This window comes from Mus caroli, chromosome 7 (genome assembly GCF_900094665.2).
Source record: "Mus caroli chromosome 7, CAROLI_EIJ_v1.1, whole genome shotgun sequence".
Classification (NCBI taxonomy): Eukaryota; Metazoa; Chordata; class Mammalia; order Rodentia; family Muridae; genus Mus; species Mus caroli.
The window spans coordinates 121,016,348-121,042,000 of record NC_034576.1 but is presented as its reverse complement, the minus strand read 5'-3'; the positions used below and the strand labels follow the sequence as shown (position 1 = coordinate 121,042,000).

General features: G+C 48.2%; 3 protein-coding genes across 5 annotated transcripts in view; 1 reads left to right on the top strand and 2 right to left on the bottom strand.

Moving 5' to 3' along the window:
• Iqck (IQ motif containing K) overlaps positions 1-6,913 on the bottom strand; it is a 116,421-nt gene extending 109,508 nt beyond the window's left edge. Inside the window, exon 1 of the mRNA XM_021166501.2 lies at positions 6,727-6,913. Coding sequence (XP_021022160.1) covers positions 6,727-6,913 — 187 coding nt within the window. The remainder of the gene's footprint in view (positions 1-6,726) is intronic.
• Positions 6,886-20,490, top strand: Knop1 (lysine rich nucleolar protein 1). 3 transcript variants are annotated; one of them, XM_029480188.1, is made up of 6 exons: positions 7,017-7,065; positions 8,454-8,555; positions 9,393-10,324; positions 12,024-12,092; positions 14,148-14,225; positions 16,615-20,490. In XM_029480188.1, exons 3-6 carry the CDS (start codon positions 9,395-9,397, stop codon positions 16,924-16,926), a joined length of 1,389 nt encoding a protein of 462 aa, XP_029336048.1. In that variant the 5' UTR covers positions 7,017-7,065; positions 8,454-8,555; positions 9,393-9,394; the 3' UTR covers positions 16,927-20,490. The 3 variants fall into 3 exon arrangements, with proteins under 3 accessions (XP_029336049.1, XP_021022157.1, XP_029336048.1); XM_029480189.1 differs by lacking the exon at positions 8,454-8,555 and having other exon boundaries at positions 6,886-7,065; positions 9,393-9,844; XM_021166498.2 differs by lacking the exon at positions 8,454-8,555 and having other exon boundaries at positions 6,886-7,065.
• Positions 20,491-21,037: 547 nt separating this feature from the next.
• The window catches only part of Vps35l (VPS35 endosomal protein sorting factor like), a 100,325-nt gene continuing 95,709 nt past the window's right edge, over positions 21,038-25,653 (bottom strand). Inside the window, exons 29-31 of the mRNA XM_021166497.2 lie at positions 24,393-24,511; positions 21,991-22,137; positions 21,038-21,523 (exon numbers count right to left, since the gene is read on the bottom strand). Of these exons, the coding sequence (XP_021022156.1) occupies positions 21,425-21,523; positions 21,991-22,137; positions 24,393-24,511 (365 nt within the window). The 3' untranslated portion in view covers positions 21,038-21,424. The remainder of the gene's footprint in view (positions 21,524-21,990; positions 22,138-24,392; positions 24,512-25,653) is intronic.

Sequence of the window (25,653 nt, the reverse complement as noted above, 5' to 3'; positions counted from 1 at the left end):
ATACAAAAGATGACTGTGAGCATCCACTTCTGTATTTGCCAGGCACTGGCATAGCCTCACATGAGACAGCTATATCAGGGTCCTTTCAGCAAAATCTTGCTGGCATATGCAATAGTGTCTGGGTTTGATGGCTGATTATGGGATGGATCCCCGGGTGAGGTAGTGTCTGGATGGTCCATCCTTTCAACTTAGCTCAAAACTTTGACTCTGTAACTCCTTCCATGGGTATTTTGTTCCCTATTCTAAGGAGGAATGAAGTATCCACACGCTAGTCTTCCTTCTTGATTTTCTTGTGTTTTGCAAATTGTATCTTGGGTATTCTAAGTTTCTGGGCTAATATCCACTTATCAGTGAGTACAAAGCAAGTGACTTCTTTTGTAATTGGGTTACCTCACTAAGGATGATATCCTCCAGATACATCCATTTGCCCAAGAATTTCATGAATTCATTGTTTTTAATAGCAGAGTAGTACTCCATTGTGTAAATGTACCACATTTTCTGTATCCATTCCTCTGTTGAGAGACATGTGGGTTCGTTCCAGCTTCTGGCTATTATAAATAAGGCTGGAGAGATGGCTCAGCGGTTAAGAGCACTGACTGCTCTTCTGAAGGTCCTGAGTTCAAATCCCAGCAACCACATGGTGGCTTACAACCATCCGTAATGAGATCTGATGCCCTCCTCTGGTGCGTCTGAAGACAGCTACATATAATAATAATAAATAAATCTTTTAAAATAAATAAATAAATAAGGCTGCTATGAACATAGTGGAGCATGTGTCCTTATTACCAGTTGGAATATCTTCTGGTTATATGCCAGGAGAGGTATTGCTGGATCTTCCGGTAGAACAATGTCCAATTTTCTGAGGAACTGCCAGACTGATTTCCAGAGTGGTTGTACAAGCTTGCAATCCCACCAGCAATGGAGGAGTGTTCCTCTTTATCCACATCCTCACCAGCATCCAGCTGTCCTGAATTTTTGATCTTAGCCATTCTGACTGGTGTGAGGTGGAATCTCAAGGTTGTTTTGATTTGCGTTTAAGAATCATCAGTTTCGCCAGGCAGTGGTGGCGCACACCTTTAATCCCAGCACTCGGGAGGCAGAGGCAGGCGGATTTCTGAATTCGAGGCCAGCCTGGTCTACAGAGTGAGTTCCAGGACAGCCAAGGCTATACAGAGAAACCCTGTCTCAAAAAAGAAAAAAAAGAAAGAAAGAAAAAAAAAAAGAATCATCAGTTTCACCATGTGGGTCAATCAATGTAGATTGCAGACTGGTGCTGGTACACTGAAAAGCACAAAAGATTTTTTGTTTTTGTTTTTGTTTTTGTTTTTCGAGATAGGGTTTCTCTGTATAGCCCTGGCTGTCCTGGAACTCACTCTATAGACCAGGCTGGTCTTGAACTCAGAAATCTGCCTGCCTCTGCTTCCCACGTGCTAGGATTAAAGGTGTGCACCACCACCAAGAGAATTTAAGTAATGCAAAGAAAGTGAATTTGGGGCTGGAGATCCAGCTTTGTGGTTAAAAGTACTGCCTATTCTTTGCAGAGGCCCTGGGTTCAGTTCTCAGCACCCACATGGCAGCTCACAACTGTCTGCAATTCTAGTTCCAGGGGATCTGACACCCTCTCTAGTTCCCAAAGGCACTAGGGACTCAATAGGTACACACACACACACACACACACACACACACACACACAGTGTTTGTGCGTATACATGTATGTGCATGCATGCATATATGTGTGTTTGGAGTTCAGAGGTCAGTGTCAGGTGTCTTCCTCAGTTGTTTCTTATTTACTGAGACAGGATCTTTGTTGAACCTGGAATGTACTAATTGTGCTAGGTTTTCTGGACATTGAGCTCCAGGGATCCTCCTGTATCCAGCTCCCCATCATAGGAGCTGGGGAACCCAACCTAACGTAGGCTTCTTATCCTTGCATTGCAAAGACCTTATGTTGTTTGTTTGTTCTTGTTGATGTTGTTGATGATGGTGATGGTTTTTGGAACAGGATCTCACTGTATGCCTGACTGGCCTGGAACTCACTTTACAGACAGGTTGACCCTGAACTCATAGAGCCCTGACTGTCTGCCTTGCACGTGCTCAGATTACAGGTGTGTACCATCAGGGCTCATGAATTCTTTAAATCAACTAGGTTGCTTACCCACATTTTTATTTATTTATTTATTTATTTATTTATTTATTTATTTATTATATGTAAGTACACTGTAGCTGTCTTCAGACACACCAGAAGAGGGAGTCAGATCTCGTTACGGATGGTTGTGAGCCACCATGTGGTTGCTGGGATTTAAAATCAGGACCTTCAGAAGAGCAAGCAGTCAGTGCTCTTAACAGCTGAGCCATCTCTCCAGCCCCTTATAATCTTTCAATTACCAAAGAGTTTAACTCAGATTTACTGATTAGGGGAATTTAATGTTATCTGTATACGGAATGAACCTTAGTCTAAGAACAACTGGGGCTGAGAGCCGAGGAAGCCCAGAGTGAGTGGAGTCCTGAAGTAATATGTGCTATTGTCCTGGGCACAGCCAGGTCAAGAACACCAGAGCCTCAGACCCATGGAGCAAATGACAAAGCCTTTTCTTCTAGTCTGTGTGGATATTGATAATGTGTGCAGAAAGTATCCACGCCATTCTTCCACTAGATGTCCACAGCCTGAAGACTGTTCCCCTATAGGGAGTGCTCCTACTGAGATCAGTTAAACCTCTCCTTGACCTGCTCTAAACCATAGACCTTGCCTCCTTATTTATCTGCAAGAACCTCTCCTCCCTGTTCAACTTTATAAACATGCTGAGCTTCTGGATGCTAAGGTTTCTGCAGTGGAAAGCCCAGAATGTCCTACCTGTGTCTTTTCTCCATTCCCTCATTGTCCCAGTAAGGTCCAAGCAAAGGTCATGCAGGAACATGGTAGGAATGGATATCATTTTATATATCAAAGGGGTGCTGAATCTTTAGGGATCATGGCAATGGAGGCAGTTAAGATAAACTGTACTATTGTACTGATTGGGTTATCTGAGTAAAAGGCAAAGGCATTCCCTGAGATGGAAAGTAAGGCACTGGTGTTTAACACTGAGTCATGTATGACCCAATAGGGAAGTTTCCTGCATCAGTAGATACTTGTTACTGAGGCAGGAGAACAACTACCTAGGGCAGTAGGGTGGAAGCTACTCTGCTCTGGGTTGGAAAGGCAGGGGGCATGGAAATGGTGTGAAAGAGGTAGTGTGTTTCTTCAAGAAGCCTGACTTAGAACAGTGAAAAGTGGAAAGTGGACTCAAAATGGGGCCGTCTCCTGTGATCACAGATCAAGGTGTGTGAAGAGATAAGTTAGCAGAGATGTGAAAGATGGCGACACGGAGAGGAGGAAGTGATAGACTGAGATCCTGAGAATAACAAGACAGTGGCACCAAAGCCCAGAGAGAGCATTAAGCCATGAGTGATAGAACGTGTCTTTCTTTGTTTATGGATCAAGTGAGTGTTGGTGGGTTTTGTTTGCAGACAGCGTCTATGTTGGCCTGGCTGGCTTGGTACTCATTCTGTAGACCAGGATGGCCTCAGACTCAGAGATTACCTGCCTCTCCTTTCCAAGTGCTAAGGTTAAAGATATGCACCATGTGTTAGTATAAAGAAGTTGGATTTCTTGTCCACTCCCAACTGCAGGCATCTTCTCAGTAAATGTGTCCTGTGCTAAGTGGGAGGAACCGTTTATCTGGGCTAAAACTTGGACCAGTAGACATGGGAGGTGGGAGAAGATGCTGATGAACACTGATTGATGAGCAGAGCCCAGAGCTGGTTGGTGTCATTTTCCCTGGCTTGCTCAGCTGGTCTGTTAGAGGAAGAACTCATTCAGAGCTGACCAATGCTGGATGAAGGACCTACTTTCTAAAACACCAAGGCTGCTGAGCTGGAGAGTGATTAATTGATGAGCCAAGGACAGCAAGAGGATACTGATAGCAGTAATCACAGCAGTGTTCAAACAGGAAACAAGGAGCCTCTAATGCTTAAAACCATTAACATCACAAACCACTCTACGATTTAATTAGAAGCACTGGAAGGAAGTTTATTGGTAATGATACAATGTTGCGAATACAAAGGCGTTAGTCGTTGCTAGAATGATGAGGAAGGACACTGAAGAACATTTATAAATAAGTTATCGGATAGGCAGGCAGGTACACACATGGCAGCCAGGGAGGAGAAAGGAGGTAAGCTGGACACTCAGGGATGCCACACCTTGTTTTCATGAAATTGAGCTTCTGCCAGGGCTACTGGCTACAACAATTTTTTAATGGATTTTTCCTAATAGAGTGTAATAACTAACTTCAGGGATAAGATTACCAGAAAGCATACACACTTGTTCTTTTTCTCCCTGCCCTTTTTCTTGCCTCTTTGGAGAGAGTCTACATAGCCCAGGATGGCCTCAAACTCTGGGTCTTCTAGTGTCAGCCCCTCAAGTGCTAGGATTACAGATGTACACAGTACACCCAGCATCATGCTTTCTTTCTCTAAGAAGCTGAATATACTCCCTAAAGGCTTACTATACAAGCCTATGTTATATGTGTCAGAATTAGATTATTCATTCTTCCAGTTAGCTTCAGCTGTCAACTTGACACAGACCAGATTTATCTGAGGAAGTCTCCACTGGTGGACCGCTTCAAACCTACTGACCTGTGTGGGCATCTCTGTGAGCATTTTCTTGATTGTTCACTGATGTGGGCAATACAAGCACTGGGAAGATGGCCCTGGGTTATGTAAGAAAAGCTGGCTTAGTAACAGCCAGGGGAGCCAGCCAGTAACTAGTATTCTTCTGAGGTCACTGCTTCAGGTTCCTGCTTTGAGTTCCTGTCTTGGTGTTCTTCAACAATGGACTAGAACCTGTAAACTGAAATAAACCCTTTCCTCCCCAAGTTGCCTATGGTCAGTGTTATCACAGCAACAGAAAAATAACTAGGACAGTCATCTAGGTTGAAGTCACGGTGGCCTTGTATAAAATAGGTCATCTCTACCCCATTGCTCAACAGCTATTATTTTGTAAGTGACATCAATTCCCTTGCTTTTCAGAGAGCACTAAAACCCTTTGTCCTTGCTTTTATCCAGGCATAACACACCCCACAGAAACTGATTCCACAAGAGAAGACAAAAAAAGTTTATCAATATTTATGACCATATATTGAGCCTTTCAAAGTCCAGAGCATCTTCTCATTATCTCACTTGGTTCCCACTACAGCCCTGTGAGGTAGGAATTATCCCCCTCAAAGAGCACCTTCCCCAGTACTACTTGTGATATTACCAATTTGACTGGGCAGCAACCCTGCTGTGGGCTAGTGGTCCTGGACAGAATAAAAGGAAGGAAGTGAGTTGAGCCCCAGAATCCACCTCTCTCTGTTTCCTAGTTGTGGATGCAAAAGGGACCGGCTGCCAGGAGCCCCCACTGGGACGATGTACTATATCCTCACACTGTGAGCCCAAATAAGTCTCTGAGTTGCTTTTGTCAGATATTTTTCACAGCAATAAGAAAAGTATCAAACTATACAATAAACTGTACTATGAAGATCAATTGGCTTGGAAAAGGGAATCCTCTGGATGAAAGACACCCAAGTATATTGACACCCAAATATTGCTGCACATAGTTCCTCAGGTAAGGACCCTAAGGGTAGAACTTACAAGAACATCAGGATGAAACCTTTTCTCTAAAGCAAAGGTTACAGGGAAGGAGGAATGCAAGCCCTGGTGGTTTAGGAGGACTGACTCACTCTACTCTTCTTCCTCCGAACTCGCCACTTCTTCCAAGTCACCACTTTCCCCTTTATACACTGGCAAATTCACTGTTTCCATTCACTAAACATGTACTGACCTGGAACTATCCCATAAATATTGCTATTTAAATTTATCAAAATTAAGTAAAATAAGAAATTTGGTTCTTCTAGTCTGCCAGTCCCAAATTACACCCCAAACACATTTAACAGCACAGATTACTGAACGTTCTATTAGTGTTGTATTGGACAGCTAATGCCACAAGAATGAAAATCTTTCAGTAGCTGGAAGGCTGAGGCAGGAGGAGTCTCAGCTGGAAGCCAGTCTGTAGTCCAAAAAGACGAGAGAAAAGGGAGAAGGGATAGACAGTGGACTTATTATGAATGAATCTGTGTCTCTGACTTTGAGATCTGGAGGCTTTGGAATGAAGGAAAACTAACGCTCTTCCTGTAACCTAGGATCTGTGACTACGTGGTTCTACCTCCTAACACCACGACATAGGTACCATTGTTATGCCCGCTGTACAACTATTACAAGACCCCATGACTAAGGTTCATGGGCTACAAAGGAACAAGTGATCTAGCCTGCTTGTGGGGCTTCAGAAAGGCTTGGGGGCAAGTGGAGATCAAAATCTATTTGTCCACACCAAAATACTTCCTGAGTATCACCGGAGCCTGTCTACAGAGTTCATTCATTCCCTGCTTCCTCGGACGATCTGCGGGCGGTCCGGGTCTCTACCCTGAAGCTTCACACCACGCAACTCTCTGACCCGGTTTCCTTCTGCGAGCCTGTTGCCTGAGGTCGCACCGGAATCCAAGACATACGCCAGCCTCTTTCTCCGCGTGTGGGCCCAAGGCTCGGCTCGTCCGCCCGCGCGCGTCACCCGCCTGGCGCACAGAGGCTTGGAACGCGCGTCCCGGCGGGTCCCGCCCGCGTCCCGCCCGGCCCGGCCAGCGGCGGGGCGCCTACCCTCGCAGATCTGGTCCCATAGGCTCTTCCCGGGCGGCTCGGCGACCTGCGGGGGTGACACGAGCACTTCGGGAGACCCGGGCGACACTGCGGGCACCGGCGTGCGCATAGTGACCGGCGAGTCCGTGGAGCCGCCCGCCTCCTCACGCAGCACACTGCGGCTGGATACTAGTCTCGGCGCCGCCATGGACGCGGTTTCTACAGCAACCCAGGGCACCGGGAGGCCGCGACCCGGAAGGAGAAGGATTTCGAGGGGGCGGGCCAGAAAGTCGAAGCTGACTTCCGGGTCGCGGCTGCGCGGCTGCTCACGTGGGGAGACTTGGACTGCTAGTGAACCAGGTGAGTGTGGGTGGTTTGTGCGGGGCCCCGAGGAAGGGGCTGCATGCTGGGGGAGAGGAAAACAAAGATAAGTCACCCCCAACTCGCCTGCAGCCCTCGGTTTCTCTCCAAGCCGTCCCGCCTTGGAGTAGGCATTGGGGATGATCCTGGCTAGCAAGCAGCCTGCGGTTGGAGGAGGGGCATACGCTCCTCTGGCTCGAGTCCATGTTTTGCACCTTGTTGACTTTGAGACCTAGTGAGTTATCGTCTCCGAGGCCTGTGAGGCTTATTGGTCACACTAACCCTATCCACAGCTACCGCGGGAATTTAAGAGTGCCTTCACACTGGGCATAGTGGCCCACGTCTATAACCCCGGCACGCGGGATGCAGATCAGCCCTAGCGAAGTAGTCAAACTTTGTCTCAAAAACAAGGCACTTTTGAAGAAAGCTTGTGTTTGCAGGTGATGCAGTGTAGGTTCGGTTCCACTTCTCGCGAGTGAAGTACAGTTAAAGGGATGGAAAAGAGTATGTTGATGTTGGCTGAGTGGCAAAACAAAGAAGTGGGTTAAGCTGACGCCTGGGACATTTTTGTCCGGGTTATTTCTCGTGATCACTGCCCCTAATCCTGTAGAATCATGGTCTTACTTGACACTGGCCTGTCGGGACTTGTATCTTTCTCTCCTTTGTGAGTCCTCTTCCTATGTCCTCTAAAAGTCAGTATGTCTTGAGGCCCAGTTATGTTTTCTTGTTAATTATCATCCCTGAAGTCCTGTTTATGTCATCCCTGTTGGCCAGAGTGACTTCCTTGCCTCAGCCCTACAGTACACATGTTAAGTGAGTTATATCAAGGCAGCTGTTTCATCCAGCTGCCCAGTCACCCTCCACTTCTGCCTCAAGGGTTGACTCTACTATCCTATTGGTCAAACTGCAAAACCATGTTCAATATTATGGAGTTGAGAAAAATGCCTCCATAATATTGGTGTATAAGCTTATACATGTCTGTGGGGACATTTCTTTCTTTTCTTTTTGGTTTTTCGAGACAGGGTTTCTCTGTATGGCTCTGGTTGTCCTGGAACTCACTTTGTAGACCAGGCTGGCCTTGAACTCAGAGATCCACATGCCTCTGCCTCCCAAGTGCTGGGATTAAAGGTGTGGGCCACCACGCCTGGCTGGGGGCATTTTCTTGATTAATGATTTATGTGGGAGGGCCCAGGCCTCTCCTGTGTGCCCCTAAAGCAAGGTGAGAGTGGACTTGATATGGCTCAAGTCTGGCCTAGATCTTTGAAGCTGCCCAGAGCAAGCTGAATCCTTTGTGGACCATGTTAGCGCTGAAGTCCAGGAGAGGTGCAGGATAGAGAAGTTCCTGGACTCTTTAATTTCCTTAGAAGCCTCCCATGTTTTGTCTCTAGTCCACAGAGTAGCAAGAAGCATACTGGTGATCATAGTGAAAGCCATGTATTGAATCCCGGCCACTTGTCGTAAGTGCTTCTGTTTTTCCCGAGGAAAGCCAGGTAATGAAGGTTTCCATGTGTTATTGCCACACGTTAATTCCTAGCAGTCACTTTGAAACTGAAGGCAGTGCCTGCAACTGTCTTGTAGACTGAGATAGCCCAACTTGTGTACCTTCTGGTTCAGTCTTTATATGGATGATAAAACTGGAGTCCAGAGGGGCCACGGGTATAGAGCAAGGAAGGGTGTGCCAGTGATTCTCTTTGACCCAAGAGTTTGGAGTCCTGGCTGGGGCTTGTCTCTCTCTGCCACGTTGTTTAAGTAGCTTGGGATGGTAAGAGTTGGAACAGGGGATTCCTTTGTAGACCTAGAGCAGGAACACTCGACAGATGAGCCAGAGGAAGGGGCTGACTATTAACTGTGCCATTTATTGGATCTGGTGGAAGACTGCTTGGAAGTTCTCTGCTTCATCTGGTTTAAAAAAAAAAAAGTCATGGAAGCCAGCTAAAGCCTTGATCACAGCTGCGCCTTGCAGTGCTGGCTTGAATAGGCGCTTGGTAAATATCTGTTGAATTTAGGTTTGTCTGGAGGTTTCAGGGAGATGGTGGACAAGGAATCAAGTGCTCAACGCCTTTTCTCTGGGCTCTCCCGGCACCTCTGAGGATGGATGTGTTCTTTCCTCCCAGAAAAGGAAACTGCCGTGCAGAGAGGTGGGGTGACAGAGTCAAACTGAGTGAGGAGTTTGGATTTGAATGTAAGGCCATCTGCATTTGCACTTCCTGCCATTTAATTGTCTTTCCTCCTGCTCCCAAGGAATGGGAGCTGTTTCCCTTTCTCCCGGACCACAGGCTGGGACTGGGTAGAATGATAAACTGCATTATTTCTGTTTTTCTTCTCAGTAATGGTCAGCAAGACCCAGAAAGCAGACCTGGGCCCACGACTCCCAGAGAAGAAGAAAAAGAAGAAGAAGAAAAAGAGAGTGGTTGCAAATGTCTCAGAACCAGAGACTCAATACTCAGTCTTAAACAGTAATGATTATTTTATAGATGCTTCTCCTCCAAGGGCCACATCCCCTTCTAACAATGTGGATGAGCTGCAGATCCCCGAGATGTCACTGAGCAAGAGAAAGAAGAAAAAAAAGTCCTGTAGCACTCACTTGGAGGAGTGCCTGGGGGCTGAGCCTACACGGGCAAGACAGAAAAAGTCACCTAGCCCTAGAAGGCAGGTCCTTGAGCAGTCAGCAGAAGGCCTCATCAGAGAGAAGAAAAAGAAGAGGCGGAAGTCCTTATCAAAGGCTGCCTCCCAAGGCTCAGGGCTGAAGACCTCCCCAGACCCCAAGCATGCCAAGGAGGTAAGCAAAACTAGTAGGAAGTCCAAAAAGCAAAGGAAGGAAAAAAAGGTTCCTGACACGGAAGCCTTTCCCCCCCAGGACGCTTGGCTCTATGAGGCTGGGGATGCTCTGCACTCATGCTTAGAGGGGGCAGAGGCTGAGGAACAGGCAGCCTTGGGGCAGAAAAGGAAGCAGGGGAGCCCGAGAGATCACAACATGAAGAAAAAGAAGAAGAAGACCCACCAGGAGGGAGACATCCTCCTGGTCAACTCCAGGATCTCCATGGAGAACAGCCTGAAGAAAGGGAGTAAGAAGTCAGTCAAAAGTGAAGCTTTGGAGTTCGTTCCAGTAGACAGCCCGAAGGCCCCTGGGAAGAAGAAAGTAAAATCCAAGAAAAAAGTGGACCAGCCAGTTGGTGAAGGGCTGGCTGTGAAAAGGAAGAAGAAGAAGAAGAGGAAAGAGAACGGAGTAAAGGAAGACCCCTGGCAGGAGGAAAAAGAGGCAGGTTTCATTGGAGTTTGGGGGTGAGGTTGCCATATGGGTGCCTGCATACATGTCAGCACAGGCACTTGTGCATTTAGCTGACATAACCTCAGCATCCTCGTGTGCGTGTGTGCGTGCGTGTGTGTGTGTGTGTGTGTGTGTGTGTGTGTGTGTGTGTGTGTGCGTGTGTGTGCGTGCGTGTGCAGTAATATGTACTGGAAAAGGATAGGAATTACCTGATTTTTAGTAAACTGGATCCAGAGGCTCCTGTAGTGTCACCAGTAATGCAGGTGTCCTTCACTATCCATAAATGGGGATCATTTTATGTAAATGTCTTGTGACTTGCTGTCTCTCAGGAGCCAGTAGCTGTCAGCTATAGGCTATAGTGTTGCTCCTAGCAACACTATAGATCTCCGAGTATGTTAGGAGATGTCAGTGTCCTTTCCCAAAGCCAGTGTCTCGGCAGCCCAAGAAATGACCATCTGCAATGGGAGCAAGACCTGGCTTCTCCAAGCCCTGTGGCTCTCACGAGGTGAGGATGGGCATTTTCTGAGGTGCGCCTGTGAGATACAGAGCCATCAGGAAGTTGTTGCTGGCCTGCGTCTACTTGCCCAGGCAGGGTTGGGGTCATGGGTGACCCCCCCCCCTTGCGGCCTGCAGGGTGGTTGTGGTTGCTGGCACTCTCCCAGCTTTGTCCTCATGCTTTAGGCTCTGTCTCACCACCCACAGCTCAAGTGTGAAAACGAGAAGACAATTTGAGGGAGACTGTTCTGTTCCATGATGTGGATCCTGGGTAGACTTAGGTCAATCAGGCATGGCACACCAGCTCTGCTGCTTTTTATTCAGAAACTCAGACTAGGGAGATAATTCAGTGGGAAAGAGTGCTTGCTCTGTAAGCGCTGGGACCAGAGTTCAAATCCCCAATGGTCACCTTAAAAGCTCTGCATGGCAGTATGTACCTTTAACTTCAGTATTAGTGGGGAGAGACAGACAGACAGACAGACAAGATTCCTTTGAGAGGCCCCATCTTGAGGCAATGAAGAGAGGGATAGAGGAAGACACTACTTGTTTCCACCTGTGTGCACAGTGTGCATGCAAAACACAAAAAATGCAGGGTAAGATGAACCTGGAGGTTTAAAGCTAGCGCCCACTCAATTTTAGGACCTCTTTCTCCCAGAAGACCAGGGAAAAGGTGTCCCCTCTGCTTCACACCTACCAAACAGCTTGCACACAGGCCAGGCCAGGAGCAATAGTGTAAGGAGGGGTAAGGAAAGCTGCCCCGCCCCTTGGGGGCCAAGCACAGCTTCTAAGGAAAGAATGCAAAAGCTTTGTCATTCATGATGGACCAGGAACTGATTGCCCCTCGCCTGCAGTTAGAGGGTACTCTGAGGACCTGGATAAATACGGTTGGGATTAAGACCCTGCTAGGCCATCTGCAGGCCAAGGGTTACTCAGTTGTACACCACCCATTGAGTCAGGAGACCTGGATTCAGATTAGCACTGCCACTGAGCTGCAGAGTGACCTGGTGGTTTCCCTTTCCCTCTCTGAGCCGCCTCCTCTCTGTCATCTGGTTTAGTGCCCGCATTGGCTGAAAGGGATAGGGGGCAGGGCTTTGTTGCCTCAGGCTCCATCTCCATGACAAACCAGTGTAGCCATGCCTGCTGGAGTGAGGGCTATTGATGGCTTGCCTAAGCTAACACCTTGCCTTCTTTGCAGGAGTCGGACACAGACTTAGAGGTGGTACTGGTGAAAAAAGGCAACATGGATGAGACCTGCATAGACCAGGTAGGACCCAGCCTGTCCTGTGTCCTCCCTTACTTCTTGTCACCCCCTAGATACCCTCACACCCGTCAGGTCACAAATTCGGGGCTCAGGGGGATTGGGGTCTCCAAAGGTGTCTTGTCCAATTCCATGGCACCCCTCTAGGGGCAGGTGAACTCAGCCCACCTGCCCCTCTGGCCAGGAGATCCCAAAGCCGCTGTGACTTTTTCTGAGGGTCCTGACAGGCCCTCTTAGGGAGCCTATTGAAAAATGTTGGGAAAATGGGGACCTTCGATCCTATAGCTAGAGCAGGCAAAAATGCTCAGCCATGCCCGCGGGGTATCTCCACCAGTTCAGGAGCTTGAAGAGAGCTTATAGACTAGTATCAACTGTCATGTGCATATCTCTATGTGGGATCTGGACTTTGTAGAACTGGGATGTTTTTAGGTTCCTTTACCCCGGGGCCTGGCAGGACTGAGGAGCTGTGGGGGCCTGGGGTTGGTCTGTGCTCCACTGGCTGCTGACCCTTCTCTATGAGTCAGCATGGCTCTTTACAGGCAGCTGTAGAGAAGCAGGAGGGTGTGTTGGAAGGATATCTGCACCCAGATAGATAACACCTGGTCCCCATGGTGCCTACTGAGGCAGCACTGTGATAGATTGCACAGTCCTCTGCCTCCTAGGTCCTCATCTCCACCTTAGGAGAAAAGGAAGATGGAGTAAAGTTTAGACGTGAGGAGGGCCACCCAGAAGAGATGGTGTGTGCCAGACCTGCTGTGGAGCTGTGGGTGTGAGGGAACTGCACTTGGAGGAGGGCTATGCATATATGGCCAAGGGAAGGGCCAGGGGAGAGTGGTGTGCTGGAGCCTGTCCAGGGTGGGCCCGGACCACTGGCCTTCAGGGCTCCTAATCTCCATGCAGGGCCAGGAGTGCTCTGCTCAATAGGCCAAGGTCAATAATGCCATAGTGGCCCAGGACAGCATGCAGAGGGGCCAGCCATGGGGCCCCAGCTCTCCTGGGGCCTAGCCCTTGGCTGGGGTCTCCTTAGCCCCTTAGGACACAGCCAAATGTTAAGCAGCCACAGCTACCCAACACTGTGCAGAGCTCTTGGACTTTGCTGCTCTCTGCCTACTAAGTGTCTCTGAGGCTTAAGGATGGCCTTGAGTCTCCACTTCCATTTTCCCCATAAATACTGGAAAGTGGTTATGTGTAAAATGGGAAGATAACATGTCTGAGAACCCTCCTGCCCACTGTCATAAATGAGCTGCTCGTGCGTGCTGCTAGCTCCTTGCACTATCTGTGGCTGAGACGGGAGGCAGGCAGCATGCAGTCTGTCCTCACTGCATCTGTTGTGTTGAACCTCTCCTGTTTCCCTCATGCCTGCTTTTTGTGCTACAGCAGCTGCTGTAGATTGTGTGGTTTGAATTGTATGAAAGGTACCCTCACTTCAAAGTTCTCGTCATGTAAAGGGGAAGCAAAGTTGGACCTAAATTCTTGAGAAGGAAGCAAAAGCCCTGGAAGCGTCTGTAGTGCTCTGTGGGCTGCTCTGTGCCAGCAGAGCTAGCCTCTCAGGAGAGCGCGCGCCTGCGCTCTGCTTCTTCCCCAAGGTCAGGCTTTCCAGTTTCTGCAGATAACTGATCCAGTGATCAGAAAGGGGAAGGGAGTTTTGCAAGGCTGCACAACCTGTTTAGCAGCATTGCTGGGATTCCAGCTTGTGTCTGGCTTGTTTCTAGAAAGGAGAGCTGTCCTCAGGGAAGGCGACTACAATATGCACTGCACAAGAGAGGGCCTCAGCGTTTCAGTTGGCCAAGTTCCCACACATCACTGTTACTGGATGTTCTGGTAAAGATGGATCATCTTATGTTACAGGAAAATCACTTGTCAAGAAATTGTGCCCATGACAAGTGTTTCAGGCCAGAGGACCAACTATTAACCAGAATGTCCTCTGCTCTGGAGCAGAGTAAAGCTCTTGCTCTTCCACCTCACCTTTACGTAGCAGTAAGATCAGTAGAGAACAGGGTCTCCTCGGCCTCTTCATTTTATTTAGTTGCTTATTTACTCATTTATTTTGTCCTTGCATAGGTGAGACGGAAGGCCTTGCAAGAAGAGATTGATCGTGAGTCGGGCAAGACAGAGGCTTCAGAACCCAAAAAGTGGACGGTGGGTTTGTTGTGGGCTTGACATCCAGAACCTAAGGTGCCCAGCTGACTAGGCACAAATTGGTCTGAGCCAGCTTCACTCCTTCTAAAGGGCTGCTAAGGAGCTGGCCACTGAGATGTGCCCCCTAGGCTGCATGTCCTGTTGTGGACAAAGGGGTGATCTGCAGGCTAATCTCAAGGGGGTCTTTGTAGTTGCAGGAAGTACCCACGGAAGGCTGTTAACAGCATGCAGGAGGAGTGGGATTTGGGGCTAGACCTCTTAAGGCACCCTTGGGAAATATCCAGACCCTATCTGAGAAGGTAGGAGATAATATGAGGGCCATGGACTTGGCCACCTAAGTTTTACAGCCTGGCCGTGGCACTGCCTCTTTGTGCCTCAGTCAACTTCATAAGCTCAGTTGCCAGCTGGCATCTACTGGGCTGCACTGTGCTGTGTGCGGAGGTGTACAGGGCCCTCCTCAGCAGATTCTGTGTAGTGCCTGGAAGGGTGGGTGTTGGCGTGGCGTCCTGTACTAGATGATCAAAAGTCAAGCTTCTCAGGACAGGTGACCTTAGCTTAAGATCCTGAATATGGTGGCACTAGTCCTTAGCAGACAGGGCAGTGGCAAATGCAGGACCCAAAAGTGGGAGTGGACTCAGACTGAGCCCTTGTAAAAGCCAGGCTGATGACAGGGTAGCAGGAGCAAGCTAATGTGTCACACCATTACAGTCCAGGACCACAGGGAAGTTTCTACTAGGTGATGACCTGGGGGAGCCACTGCAGGGCATAGGTAGGAAGGGGACCAGGAGGAAGAAAATTTTACGGTATATGTGGAAGGTGTGGCCATGGACTTGGAGTGAATTCAGAGTGAAAGGGGAGGACCACACACACGTGGAGGGAAGGCCAGTCTATGTACTCTGTTTTTAGCATCCTGTTTAACAGATGTTGGCCCATCCTCTAGAGGACTTTGAGGCTTAGAGAGAGAGGTTGTGACTTGACCAGCCACACAGGTGGGGCTTCATCCCAAGCTGCATAACTTCAGGGTCACTCAGTCTTGGGGACCTGAGCCAGTCTTACAAACCTGAGGTGGAATGGGTCTTGGAAAGTTCTCACATTTCTAGCAAGAAGGATTTGTACACTGGTGATAAATAGAGCATCTCTGCTTCCTGACCTTTATCTTGTTAGACTAGAAGAGTACCTAGCTGGTGAGTGCCATGCTGTGGGGGGCTTTATGGAGGATGAGGGAAGGGTGATGATGTGCTGCTCTGTACTACGAAGAGGAGGAGAAGGGTTAGAGAAGTTGCTTGCTCGGTGCTTAAAGCACTTGCCACTCAATCATGAGGTCCTGCCGGGCGTGGTGGTGCATGCCTTCAATCCCAGCAGCCTTCAATCCCAGCACTCAGGAGGCAGAGGCAGGCGGATTTCTGAGTTTGAGGCCAGCCTGGTCTACAAAGTGAGTTCCAGGATAGCCAGGGCTACACAGAGAAACCCTGTCTCAAAAAAACAAACAACAACAAAAAAACACAACAACAACAACAAAAATCATGAGGTCCTGAATTGGAATTCCCAGAAGCCACATGAAAGCCAGACACATAGCACAAGTGTCTGTGATCTCAGAACTCCTATGAAGTGGTAAGAGTCTGTTGTGTGACACTGATATATGGCGTTACAAAACATATACTCATTCCACATAGGGAGCCAATGTCAGACCAAAGTAATGATACCACCAAAGCTTGATAAACAAATTACTTAATTGAGGTTACAGGAGTATGGGTTACTTAGAAGAGCATGGATAACTGAAAGGCAGCTGCATTACCAAAAGTCTACCCTAGCATGGATGACAGCTCGTGAAGGCTAGAGCACTGGAGCATTCTACATGCAGGCAGTTCAATAGACATGCAGTCCTTACTGCTTATGTAGCCTTGAGGAGGGAGGGGCCTTCTGAACCTGCTAAGTTTCAGGATTGCCTAAGACTTAGTGAGTTGTTTACTTCCTGGGTCTTAATAAGCTCCCCTCTCAGAATGAACTGCTTAAAATCAGAGGATCAGTATACAACACAGGCTATATAGGAGGATCACTGGAAGCTCGTGGCCAGCCAAGCACATGCAGCAGAAAAACCAATAGAGATCTTGAAGTGTTCTTGCTATCACCATGTGTTGGGAGAAGGTAGAGCACAGATTAGCTTGGTGTGCAGTGATATTTGTTAGAAGCCAATGATGGGCTCTCAGGTTGGTCATTCCTGAGTTGGGAATCATCTGAATATATCACCCCCATTAAGCTCTAGGCTTCATTTCCTCACCTGTAATGTGGGAATGAGTAGCCATATTGAACGAGACAGTTCATTGCCTGGCTGAGAGTGAGGGAAGCTTTGGTCTTCAAGGGCAATGACGGCCTTTTACTTTCCACACAGGGAACCCAGTTTGGCCAGTGGGATACTGCTGGCTTTGAAAATGAAGAACAGAAGCTAAAATTCCTGAAGCTTATGGGTGGCTTTAAGCATCTGTCCCCGTCATTCAGCCGCCCTCCCAGCATGACGATCAGGTCCAACATGGCCCTGGACAAAAAGTCCTCAGAAATGCTCCAGCAGAGTCTGCAGCAGGACTATGACCGGGCCATGAGCTGGAAGTACAGCCACGGGGCTGGCCTGGGCTTTAACTCTGAGGCCCGAAAGGTCTTCTACATTGACCGGAATGCCTCCAAGTCTATCAAGTTGCAAGATTAAATATTATTGTCTTGTTCTTCAAACTGCATTTCTTGATCAGTTGCATCCGTCAAGTTGGCTTGAAATAGTCACCCGCAGTTATTGAGGACCAATAGGAATTGCTAAAGCCTCCTATTTTCTATGTTAAACATTCCACCTTCGGGTGACAGTATTTTAATAGTAGCTAGCAGTTGTTGGCACATGGAGGGTCCTGACTAAATTGTTTTCCTTGCATTGTTACACTAATTATGGAATGGGTGCTGTCCTCATCTCTAGCAAGTTCAGGGATAAAGTAATAAATGGCCTAGGGTTATCTTCCTTTAAGTGCCATCAAGAGTACATCACCCAGAGTCACTCAATTATCAGTGCAGAAAGCAAGTGATATGCCATGACTTGCAAGTTTGTTTTCCTTCTCCCTTATCGGGAGGCAGGTGTGGTGCAGCAGGCAGACCTGGCCAGTACACCTCTGAGCTGGCCTCTTTCCAGCCTTCCTCCTTCCATCTGACTGCTGTGCTTGGATTTGATGCTGCTGTATTGGCTGGATCTCCAGTCATTTTGGACAGTAGGTCATCCTGCGTATGGACCCATGACAGATTCTCAGCAGCATGTTTTGTGTTTGTGTTCACTAGACAGAAGACCTTGGACACTTGTGTGATGAAATCAAACATATGGAGAAAAAGATACTTTGCTGCAGGCACCATACCCTCCCACCCCACCCCTCCCTCCCAAATCACAGCAATCTTCATGGAGCTCCTGATACAGAGACCCATGTGACATGATATTCTCTTCCACCAGCTTTTGGCAGTCTGGTATCAAGGTTCAGAGAAGGTTACTTTCCTGTCTTGGCCTGATTTCTCACAGGCAGAAACACTGGGTGGGGATGGAGGTGTTTGATGCTGCACTCAGCCAGGACATTCATTCATCCTTCCAGCACCATCATCAGTGTTGGTGCCTTCATGCTGCTAAGAAGATGAGAGACAATTCCCAGCATTCCAGAGATGGGAGAAAACCTTCTCTACAACCAAAGAAACTTCTGGCAGTCCTTCAGGGAACCTTTGATGACTTCATTCAGCTCTGTAGTTTTTCCTGTATCCGCCCCCTTGGTAAGGAGATGCCCCTCAGGCCAGCCAGGGAGAGGGTGAGGTTGCAGTACTGCCAAATGGGCAGCAGGGGTGTTGCTGTGCCCCCTACCTTGTTCCTGACCTGTGGGCATAGGCCATATGGCAAAGATCTGTTTACACCACTTTCCTGGAATGAACTTGGCTTTTCATCAATTCAGCCTCAAGATTCAGAAAAGACCACTTCCAGTCACTTCAATGGCAGAATTCTGCATTTGAGTCAACTCCAGACAAATCTCCCTCGGCCTTGGTGAACTCTGGGAACAATCTGCATAACTTCAATAGTTTGTGTTCCCCAGAGGTCACATTCCAGTCTAAGTGTCTTAGCTCATCAAAAACTTGCACATGGCAATCTTATGGGTGGTAGATGGTTTTCTATTTTATGTCACATATGCCTTGGAAACTGTCATCAAAGAGTGAGAGCCAGATCTTTTTCTTAGCTGCTACACATACCTCAGTGCTGAAGGACTTGATTTTGTAGCTTGGTACCTCAGCATTGACTTAGGTGCTCCACTAGCCCACCTTTCTCTAAGTAAGAATTGAAGTCTGTAGTCTATCTCCAAGGCACTGGAGGTGGGGTCAGTGATCTAACACAACCTTGAACTTGACTGATTCTCTCAGGCATTTCTTACCAGCTTGGTGGCACTCAAGCAATATCCTTGTCCAACAGTCACCAAAATCTCATGATTTTGTTCTTGAGCTGATTTCTGTGCAATATCTGCTTGGGCCCATGAGGCCCTGCCCTGAGGCTACACGTACAACCAGACTAACGTGTCCAAAGGCTCTCAGATACAGGTGTCCCTGCTCTTAGTACTACTTGCGTTATGGTAGGCAGGACACACATATACCCAGCAGAAGGGAAATTAAAGTCACTAATCACATGCTGCTATTATTATTATTATTATTATTGGTTTTTTGAGACGGTTTCTTTGTGTAGCCCTGAAGACCATGCTAGCCTTAAAAGTCACAGCGATTCACCTGTCTGCCTCCTGGAGTGCTGGGATTAAAGGTATGCATCACTACTGCCTGGCTTCCAGCCACCACTGGCTATCAGATAAATCTGAAATAAGATCCTTGATAACCTGAACAGGTTCTTTTCTTCACAATTCCCTAACTGATAGGTAGCAGAAGAATTAGTGTGGAAGAGACTTGGAAGACACTACAGACACTTGGGAAGGAAAAGGTCACAAGCCAAGATCACAGGCAACCTACAGAAGCCATGCAGCATCTCTTTCCACCAGAGTACCCACAAAAGAACTTAGACATAGGGATACCTTGACCTAGCCCAGAGAAACAAGTGAGTGCTGACCAACAGCAGTCAGACAGTAAAACCACAGGAAGTCACTGTACTTGTAATTTTTAAAGGGATAAGAACCAGGAAGCACTTATAGATGGACATGAGGCATCCTGTTTTTCATTTCCTAAAAGTCTCTTCACATGTCCTCAGGAGAAGTAGATGCTGTTTGTGGAGGCAGGCTTCAAAGACTGGGCTGTCAGTAACACTTCTGCCCAGGTCAGCAGACTGATACAGGAGCCCCATGGTGTGTGTGCCCAATGTGAGGCTAAGCCAAGGTTAACACAAGCAGTGGGAATTCCCCAGGCCAGTGTAAGCTGCTTATGCTGTTATCCTGGGCAGCCTTGAGGCAGGAGAGTAACTTACAAAGGATTATTTATGAATTTGCCAGTTATTTTTGAAAGCATTAGCATCACAGTGAAAGTGACATATAAAATAATTTTAGTAGAAACAGTTTGGTGAAATAAAGGCCATTTGGGAGTATTTGAACAACACCATCGTGCATTCTGGGTTCTGGCATGTTTGTTCACAGCAGGAGGAAAAGCATTTTTTTAGCATCTGGTTTTTGTTTTTGAGACTGGGACTCATATCCCAGATTAGCTTCAAACATGTAACTGGGGACCTTGATCAGATCTTGATCCTCCTGTCTCTACCTCCTAACTACTGCCATTCCAGGTCTGCACCATGGCACTCTGTCTTATGTGGGGTCCTGTGTCTGCCAGGCAAGCATTCTATTAACTGAGCCATATCTTTCGCCTCATCTGGTCATTTTTGGTTTGGTTTTCGTTTTAAGAAATTGTATTCAATTCCTTGGGCTGGAGGGTACTCATCAGTTGGCCCCAAATGTATATACAATAGTAACCCTGCTCTTCTCTCTCTCTCTCTCTTTTTTTTTTTTTTTTTTTTTTGGTTTTTCGAGACAGGGTTTCTCTGTATAGCTCTGGCTGTCCTGGAACTCCCTCTGTAAACCAGGATTGTCTCAAACTCAGAAATCCACCTGCCTCTGCCTCCCAAGTGCTGGGATTAAAGGCATGCGCCACCACCACCTGGCTGTAACCCTGCTCTTAAACTAGTAAAGACACAAGTTGTGTGTGTATGTGTGTGTGAGACTTTATAACTTCTGAGGTTAGTCATGTATAGTATTTCAGATAAATAAAATCCATGCCTAAAGCACAAATAGTTTTTTGAATGTGTATGTTTTGCCCTGACTAGTTTTGAGCAACCCTGCTTCCTCCTCCCAAGTAGCTGCAACTTGAAGTATGTGCCACCAGGGCAGTATAGCCTGAAACACAGCTGAGCCAAACTTGGATGTATTTTCACAGGAAGTAGTAGGTTCCAGGTTATGACTCAGCAGTCAGTGCTTCTGGCCAGTGACTGTGAACTGCAGCCCACGGCAATCAAGGGCAGTTATAAGCTCACTCAGAAGCACTGCCCGAGTGCCCAGCAGTGTGTGGATCTGGATGTGCTTGCTAAGTCAGAAGTGATCAGCCAACAGCTGGAAACAGCTGATTTTCATAGCCCAGGTTGACCTTAAACTAATGGCATCCTCTGCTTCTTTCTCTTAAGTGCTGGGATTACAGGTGAACACCTCTATTCCCCATAGGTTACTTACTGGACATTGCTACTGCGACTATCAGGAGTCTCAGATGAGACCTCAGTTTCTCTTATATTCTAAATCCAAATGTGCCACGAATGGCTGAAAAAGAGTCAGTGGGCAAGCTGACATTATTCCCCAAGGTGTTTAATAGGACACTGTCTCTACCCTAAGAGTGTGTGTGCAACTGGGGGCTGCTATTCAGCAAATGGAAATACCCTTCAGAAAAGAAAGCCCTGAACCTTGGCTGCTCTCCACTAGTGCCCACAGATTCCCGGGCTGGGAACCAGCCTTGCCAACACACACCAAGACACTGCTATCTAAAGAACAAGACTGGGTTTTAATGTTCTGTCAATTCCCCTTCTGCTGTCAGAATAGCCAAGTAGAAGGCAAGAGCTTAAAACCAATCTGTATAAAAGTAAAAATAACAAAACCTCTAAATTCCAGGAAGAGTTAATGGCAGCCTAGCAGATCTTCCGGGATGTGGCACTGGGACTCCCGAAAGGCAAGTCCTCAGGTCCTGGTTTGCAGAGGGAGCCTTAGGGCCAGCTCTGACAGATGATTCATGTCAGGTTGTTTGCTTCGCTTCTTGATGTAGTCCAGAGTTTTCACCTAGAAAGAACAGCTCCAGCTTAGATTTGCTTTTGCAGCTCTGACCTGGGGCTGGAGCCTCTTGTGAATTGCCTCTAAGTGAGTTTACCCTGCCTAACTGAAAAAACGGGGCATCTCCTCTGGGTAGCATTAAATTCAGTCTTGGGGCCTGGACACGTAGCTCAGGTGGCAGAGTGCTTACATGCACCAAGGCCCGGGTTTCATCCCCAGCACACAAAGCTAGGTGGAGGGTCTCGAGTTTAAGGGTAACCACAGTTGCTCCTTGAGACTTGTCTCAGGAAAAGATTCAGTCTTGGCTGTGGCCAGGAGTGGGTGATTGACATTCTCAGTAAAAACGAAGAGGGTGTGTCTGGGAATGTTTTCTAACAGTCTGGCACCCACCTCAGGGGTGACAGGGCACCTTAAGGTGCTGCTGATGTTGTGTCAAGGTCAGTGTCACTCTGGCTGGCAGGAGCCCTGGTGCTTACCATAGTCCTTGTGTCTGCACAGCCGTGTCTCTGTGCCAGGTGCCATAGGTTGACAGAGAGTTGGTTCAGCTTGTTGTTACGAAGATCCCCGTGGGCTAGGATGCTATTGAAGAAGGAGAGGCCCAGCAGGCTCTGTCGCTTCAGAGCCTGGAAGAGAGAAGGGAAGATATGACCTTGTCCTGGCACACTGGACTGGCTCAGTGCAGATGTTCTTGGTAGGGTGGTCATGGCAACTTTGCCATGTGTGTGCTGAGCCCACCCTCCACACCTGTAAAGCATCGGTGAGCTTTACAACACAGAGGGAGGGAGGGAGGGAGGACTGAGGCAATACTAGCTCTGCTTAGCCCCCGGCTGTCACCCTGGTTAGGAGAGCCCCATAGTCCCTGGGTTGGAAGTGAAGCCTAACAGCGGTGGAACAGCTGTGCTTCGAGCACAAGTCAAGCCGGAAGGATTCCTCACAGCTCTCAGCCATGGCTCAGGCTTCTGAAAGCTGTAGTCACTGCTGATCCTAACCAACAGAGCTCCTGAACCAGGGCTCAGGTTCTGCATTTACAAGACACCAATTGCACGGACTGGTGGTGCACACCTAACCCCAGCCTCAGGAGGGAGAGTCAGGAGGGTCAGGGGTTCCAAGTCATCTTCGACTCCAGGCAAAGTTCGAGGCCAGACTGAGCTATATGAGACCCCCATCTCCAAAAGTCAGAGAACAAAAGAACCTGCTGACACTGTAACAACAGACCTTTCTGGAATCTTGCTTTGTTGGATGATCTATGAGGTACCTCACCAAACAACCTTCTAACAATACATGACCAGCTTTGAATGGCAGAGACAATGGGGAATAGAAACAGTATTGCAGTGACTGCTCAGGTGAAAGGGCACAGAGAAAGCCACATCTACTGGTGGGCATCTGTTCTTCCTCCTCATCAAACTTCCCGATAACATTTCACCCTAAAACACCCAGTTTGGATTTGTAGTGCCACAGCCAATCATAAACAACATGACTTGATATGTGTCAGGGGTGTGAAGGCACGCTGGCAGGTGGTAAAGACAGAAGGACCACTGTGTTCAAGGGAAGCCTCATAGTGCCTCACACCCCCTAGGCTCTCTACGGGTTTTTAATGGGGTAGGGGAGCTCTTTTCCTGTGAGAACTATCATTTCCAGGAAGCTCTAGGGGCCTGGCACAGGTCCCAGACCCCCACCCCTAACAATTTCTCCCAGCTCATGACTAAAGCAGAACTCAATCCTTCATGTGTCTTTGACAATTTTGGAACCAGGGTGGTTCCCAGGATGAGGGTATGGGACAAACAAGGATACTTAAGTGCTGGGCTCCCAACAGCAGGAAGCAGACCTCCACCTGGGTGGCAGCAGGCTGGGCAGCTTGGCCCCTATGGTACCTGCTGGAGCGGAAATGGGGTCTTATGAAACAGGACAGCGGATCAGTCACACGCACTGCCAGCTCTCTACACAGTTCATCTGTCTCCTCCTCCCTCACTACTTCCTTTTTTATGTTTTTTAGATATTTATTTACATATGAATACTTTTGATAGATGTTTGTATGTATACCATAAGGTGTTGGATTCCCTGAAGTGGATGGTTGCGAGCCACCATGTGGGTGCTAGGAACCAAACCCAGGTCCTCTTGAAGAGTGACAAGTGCTCTTAACCGCTGAACCGTCTCTGTAGCCTCTCATTCATTCATTCATTGAGACAGGGTCTCTCTTTGTAGCCCTGGCTATTCCAGAACTCAGTATGTAGACCAGGCTGGCCTTGAACTCATAGAGATCTGCCTGCCTCTGCCTCCCAAGTGCTGGGAGTGTAACTGAAGGCATGCAGCACTACCACACGTGGCTAGCCTCAGCCTCAGGTAGTCTACACCGACCTCAAACTCTCAGTGCAGGAAAGACCATCAGCACCTCCAACTCCTGACCTTCCTGCTTCCACTCCCAAATGCTGGGGTCACACACTGTTTTATGCTGTGCTGGGATTAAAACCAGGGCCTTGTGCATGCTAGGCTAGGGACACTGAGCTACATCCCCAGACCACTGTTTGAGACAACCAGTGACCATCCTGTCTTAGTCTCTGAATGCTGGAATTATAGGTCCGTGCAACTATGCCCAGCTTTTCTGTTTGTTTCTAATTGATGTATGAGAGAGAGAGAGAGAGAGAGAGCGCAAACCAAAACCCTTGCAAGTTGAGAGCAGACTCATGTGTACCAGAGGCTGGATGAGCTGAAACGGTGTCAAGGAGCGCTGCGAGGCGGAGAACAGCCAAGGCCAAGGGCCCAAGGTACCGGGAACCACAATTCACTCCGATCTGTTTCCCTTTCACAATGGACCACTTTGTAAGTGACCTGCCTTGCGGCTTCCAGAGCTCGTAGAGAGGTGGAGAGGGCGGGTACCCACCTCGTCTTTGGCCAGGGTTTTCAGGTGCTCCAGGATCTGAGCCATCACAGCCTCACACAGCTTGCTGTTCTCAGCCAGGAACTTGGAGTCTCCCCCGTACAGGCTGTCATTGGAGTCAACTGGGTGAACAAACAAGAGCAGCATGTCACATGGATTGGCAGGTGGCAGATAGCAGGAAGGCCTGCAGGGTTTATGGGCCAAGATGACCCACTCGCTTTGGGATTCACTAAGAAAACATCTGGCCCGAGGCCAGCAGTGTGGAAGTGATCCCCCCACTGGCCATGCCCGGAGGGACAGCAATAATCACAGTGACCCTCTCAGCATCTGCCAGGTACTGTGACAAGCACTCTCTCTGTATTATAAAAGGGCCCACAGAACCAGCACTAGGAAGAGATGGCATGTTCATCTTCAATGAGTGGAGAAACTGAGGCTCAGAAGGCAGCCTAAGCACTTACCATTGCACCCAGCTACCTGCCCTGGCATCCTGAACACCAACTGGCTAGCTTTCTAGTTCTAGAAGGTTCTATTTATACTACCAGGGAAGACAAGTATTCAACACTCCTACCCAGATGAAAACCCTGACACCTACAGTAGTGACTGAGATGCCCATCAGAGCCAACAGTGGCATGAGTGCTATTGGAACAGTCAACCACTTTCTGACTCAGGCCTGCCATCATGGTCCACAGTCCAATTACTCCCTAAGCTTCTAGGCCTGACAGTGTCTCCTTCCTCTCTCATAAGACAGCATCTCTATCATTCAAGCTAGCCTGGAACTACTCTGTAACCCAGGCTAGCCTTTAACTCACGGCAACCCTACTGCCTCAGCCTCAGAGTGCTAGACGTACAGGAGTGAGCCACCATGCCTAGCTCTTTAACAAAGCCTCTGCCTGGTCCAAATCTCCTGTGACAGCCACAGCCTAGAGAAAGACCAGTACAGCTTGAGTACAGCTTCCTCTGCCCTCCCTCATTCAAAGAACACGGTCTCTGCTGGACAGGGCGGACACTGTGCAATCTATGGTGGACATTTGGGTTTTCACTTCAAGGACGAATCTCAGGCAATCTGCTTATCAGAGGACAGCTCTGTGGCTCTTCCTGTGATGACTGGCCTCATCCCCTGTATGCGGCACAGAGCAGTACAGCTAGTCTCCACTGTGAACACTTGAGTTGTGTGTTTTTGTTTGTGCAGGGCTGGGACTAGAATGTGCATGTCAGGTAGAGCTCTAATACTACACTCTCATCTCCACATGCATTTGGAGGCCAG

What these genes read in the sequence shown, in the direction of transcription:
- Knop1 (XM_021166498.2), top strand. Translation starts at nt 6,912, where the DNA reads ATGGACGCGGTTTCTACAGCAACCCAGGGCACCGGGAGGCCGCGACCC. An exon ending in TTGGACTGCTAGTGAACCAG is followed by an intron (nt 7,066 to 9,392) that starts GTGAGTGTGGGT and finishes TTTTCTTCTCAG; the next exon opens with TAATGGTCAGCAAGACCCAG. An exon ending in CCTGGCAGGAGGAAAAAGAG is followed by an intron (nt 10,325 to 12,023) that starts GCAGGTTTCATT and finishes CCTTCTTTGCAG; the next exon opens with GAGTCGGACACAGACTTAGA.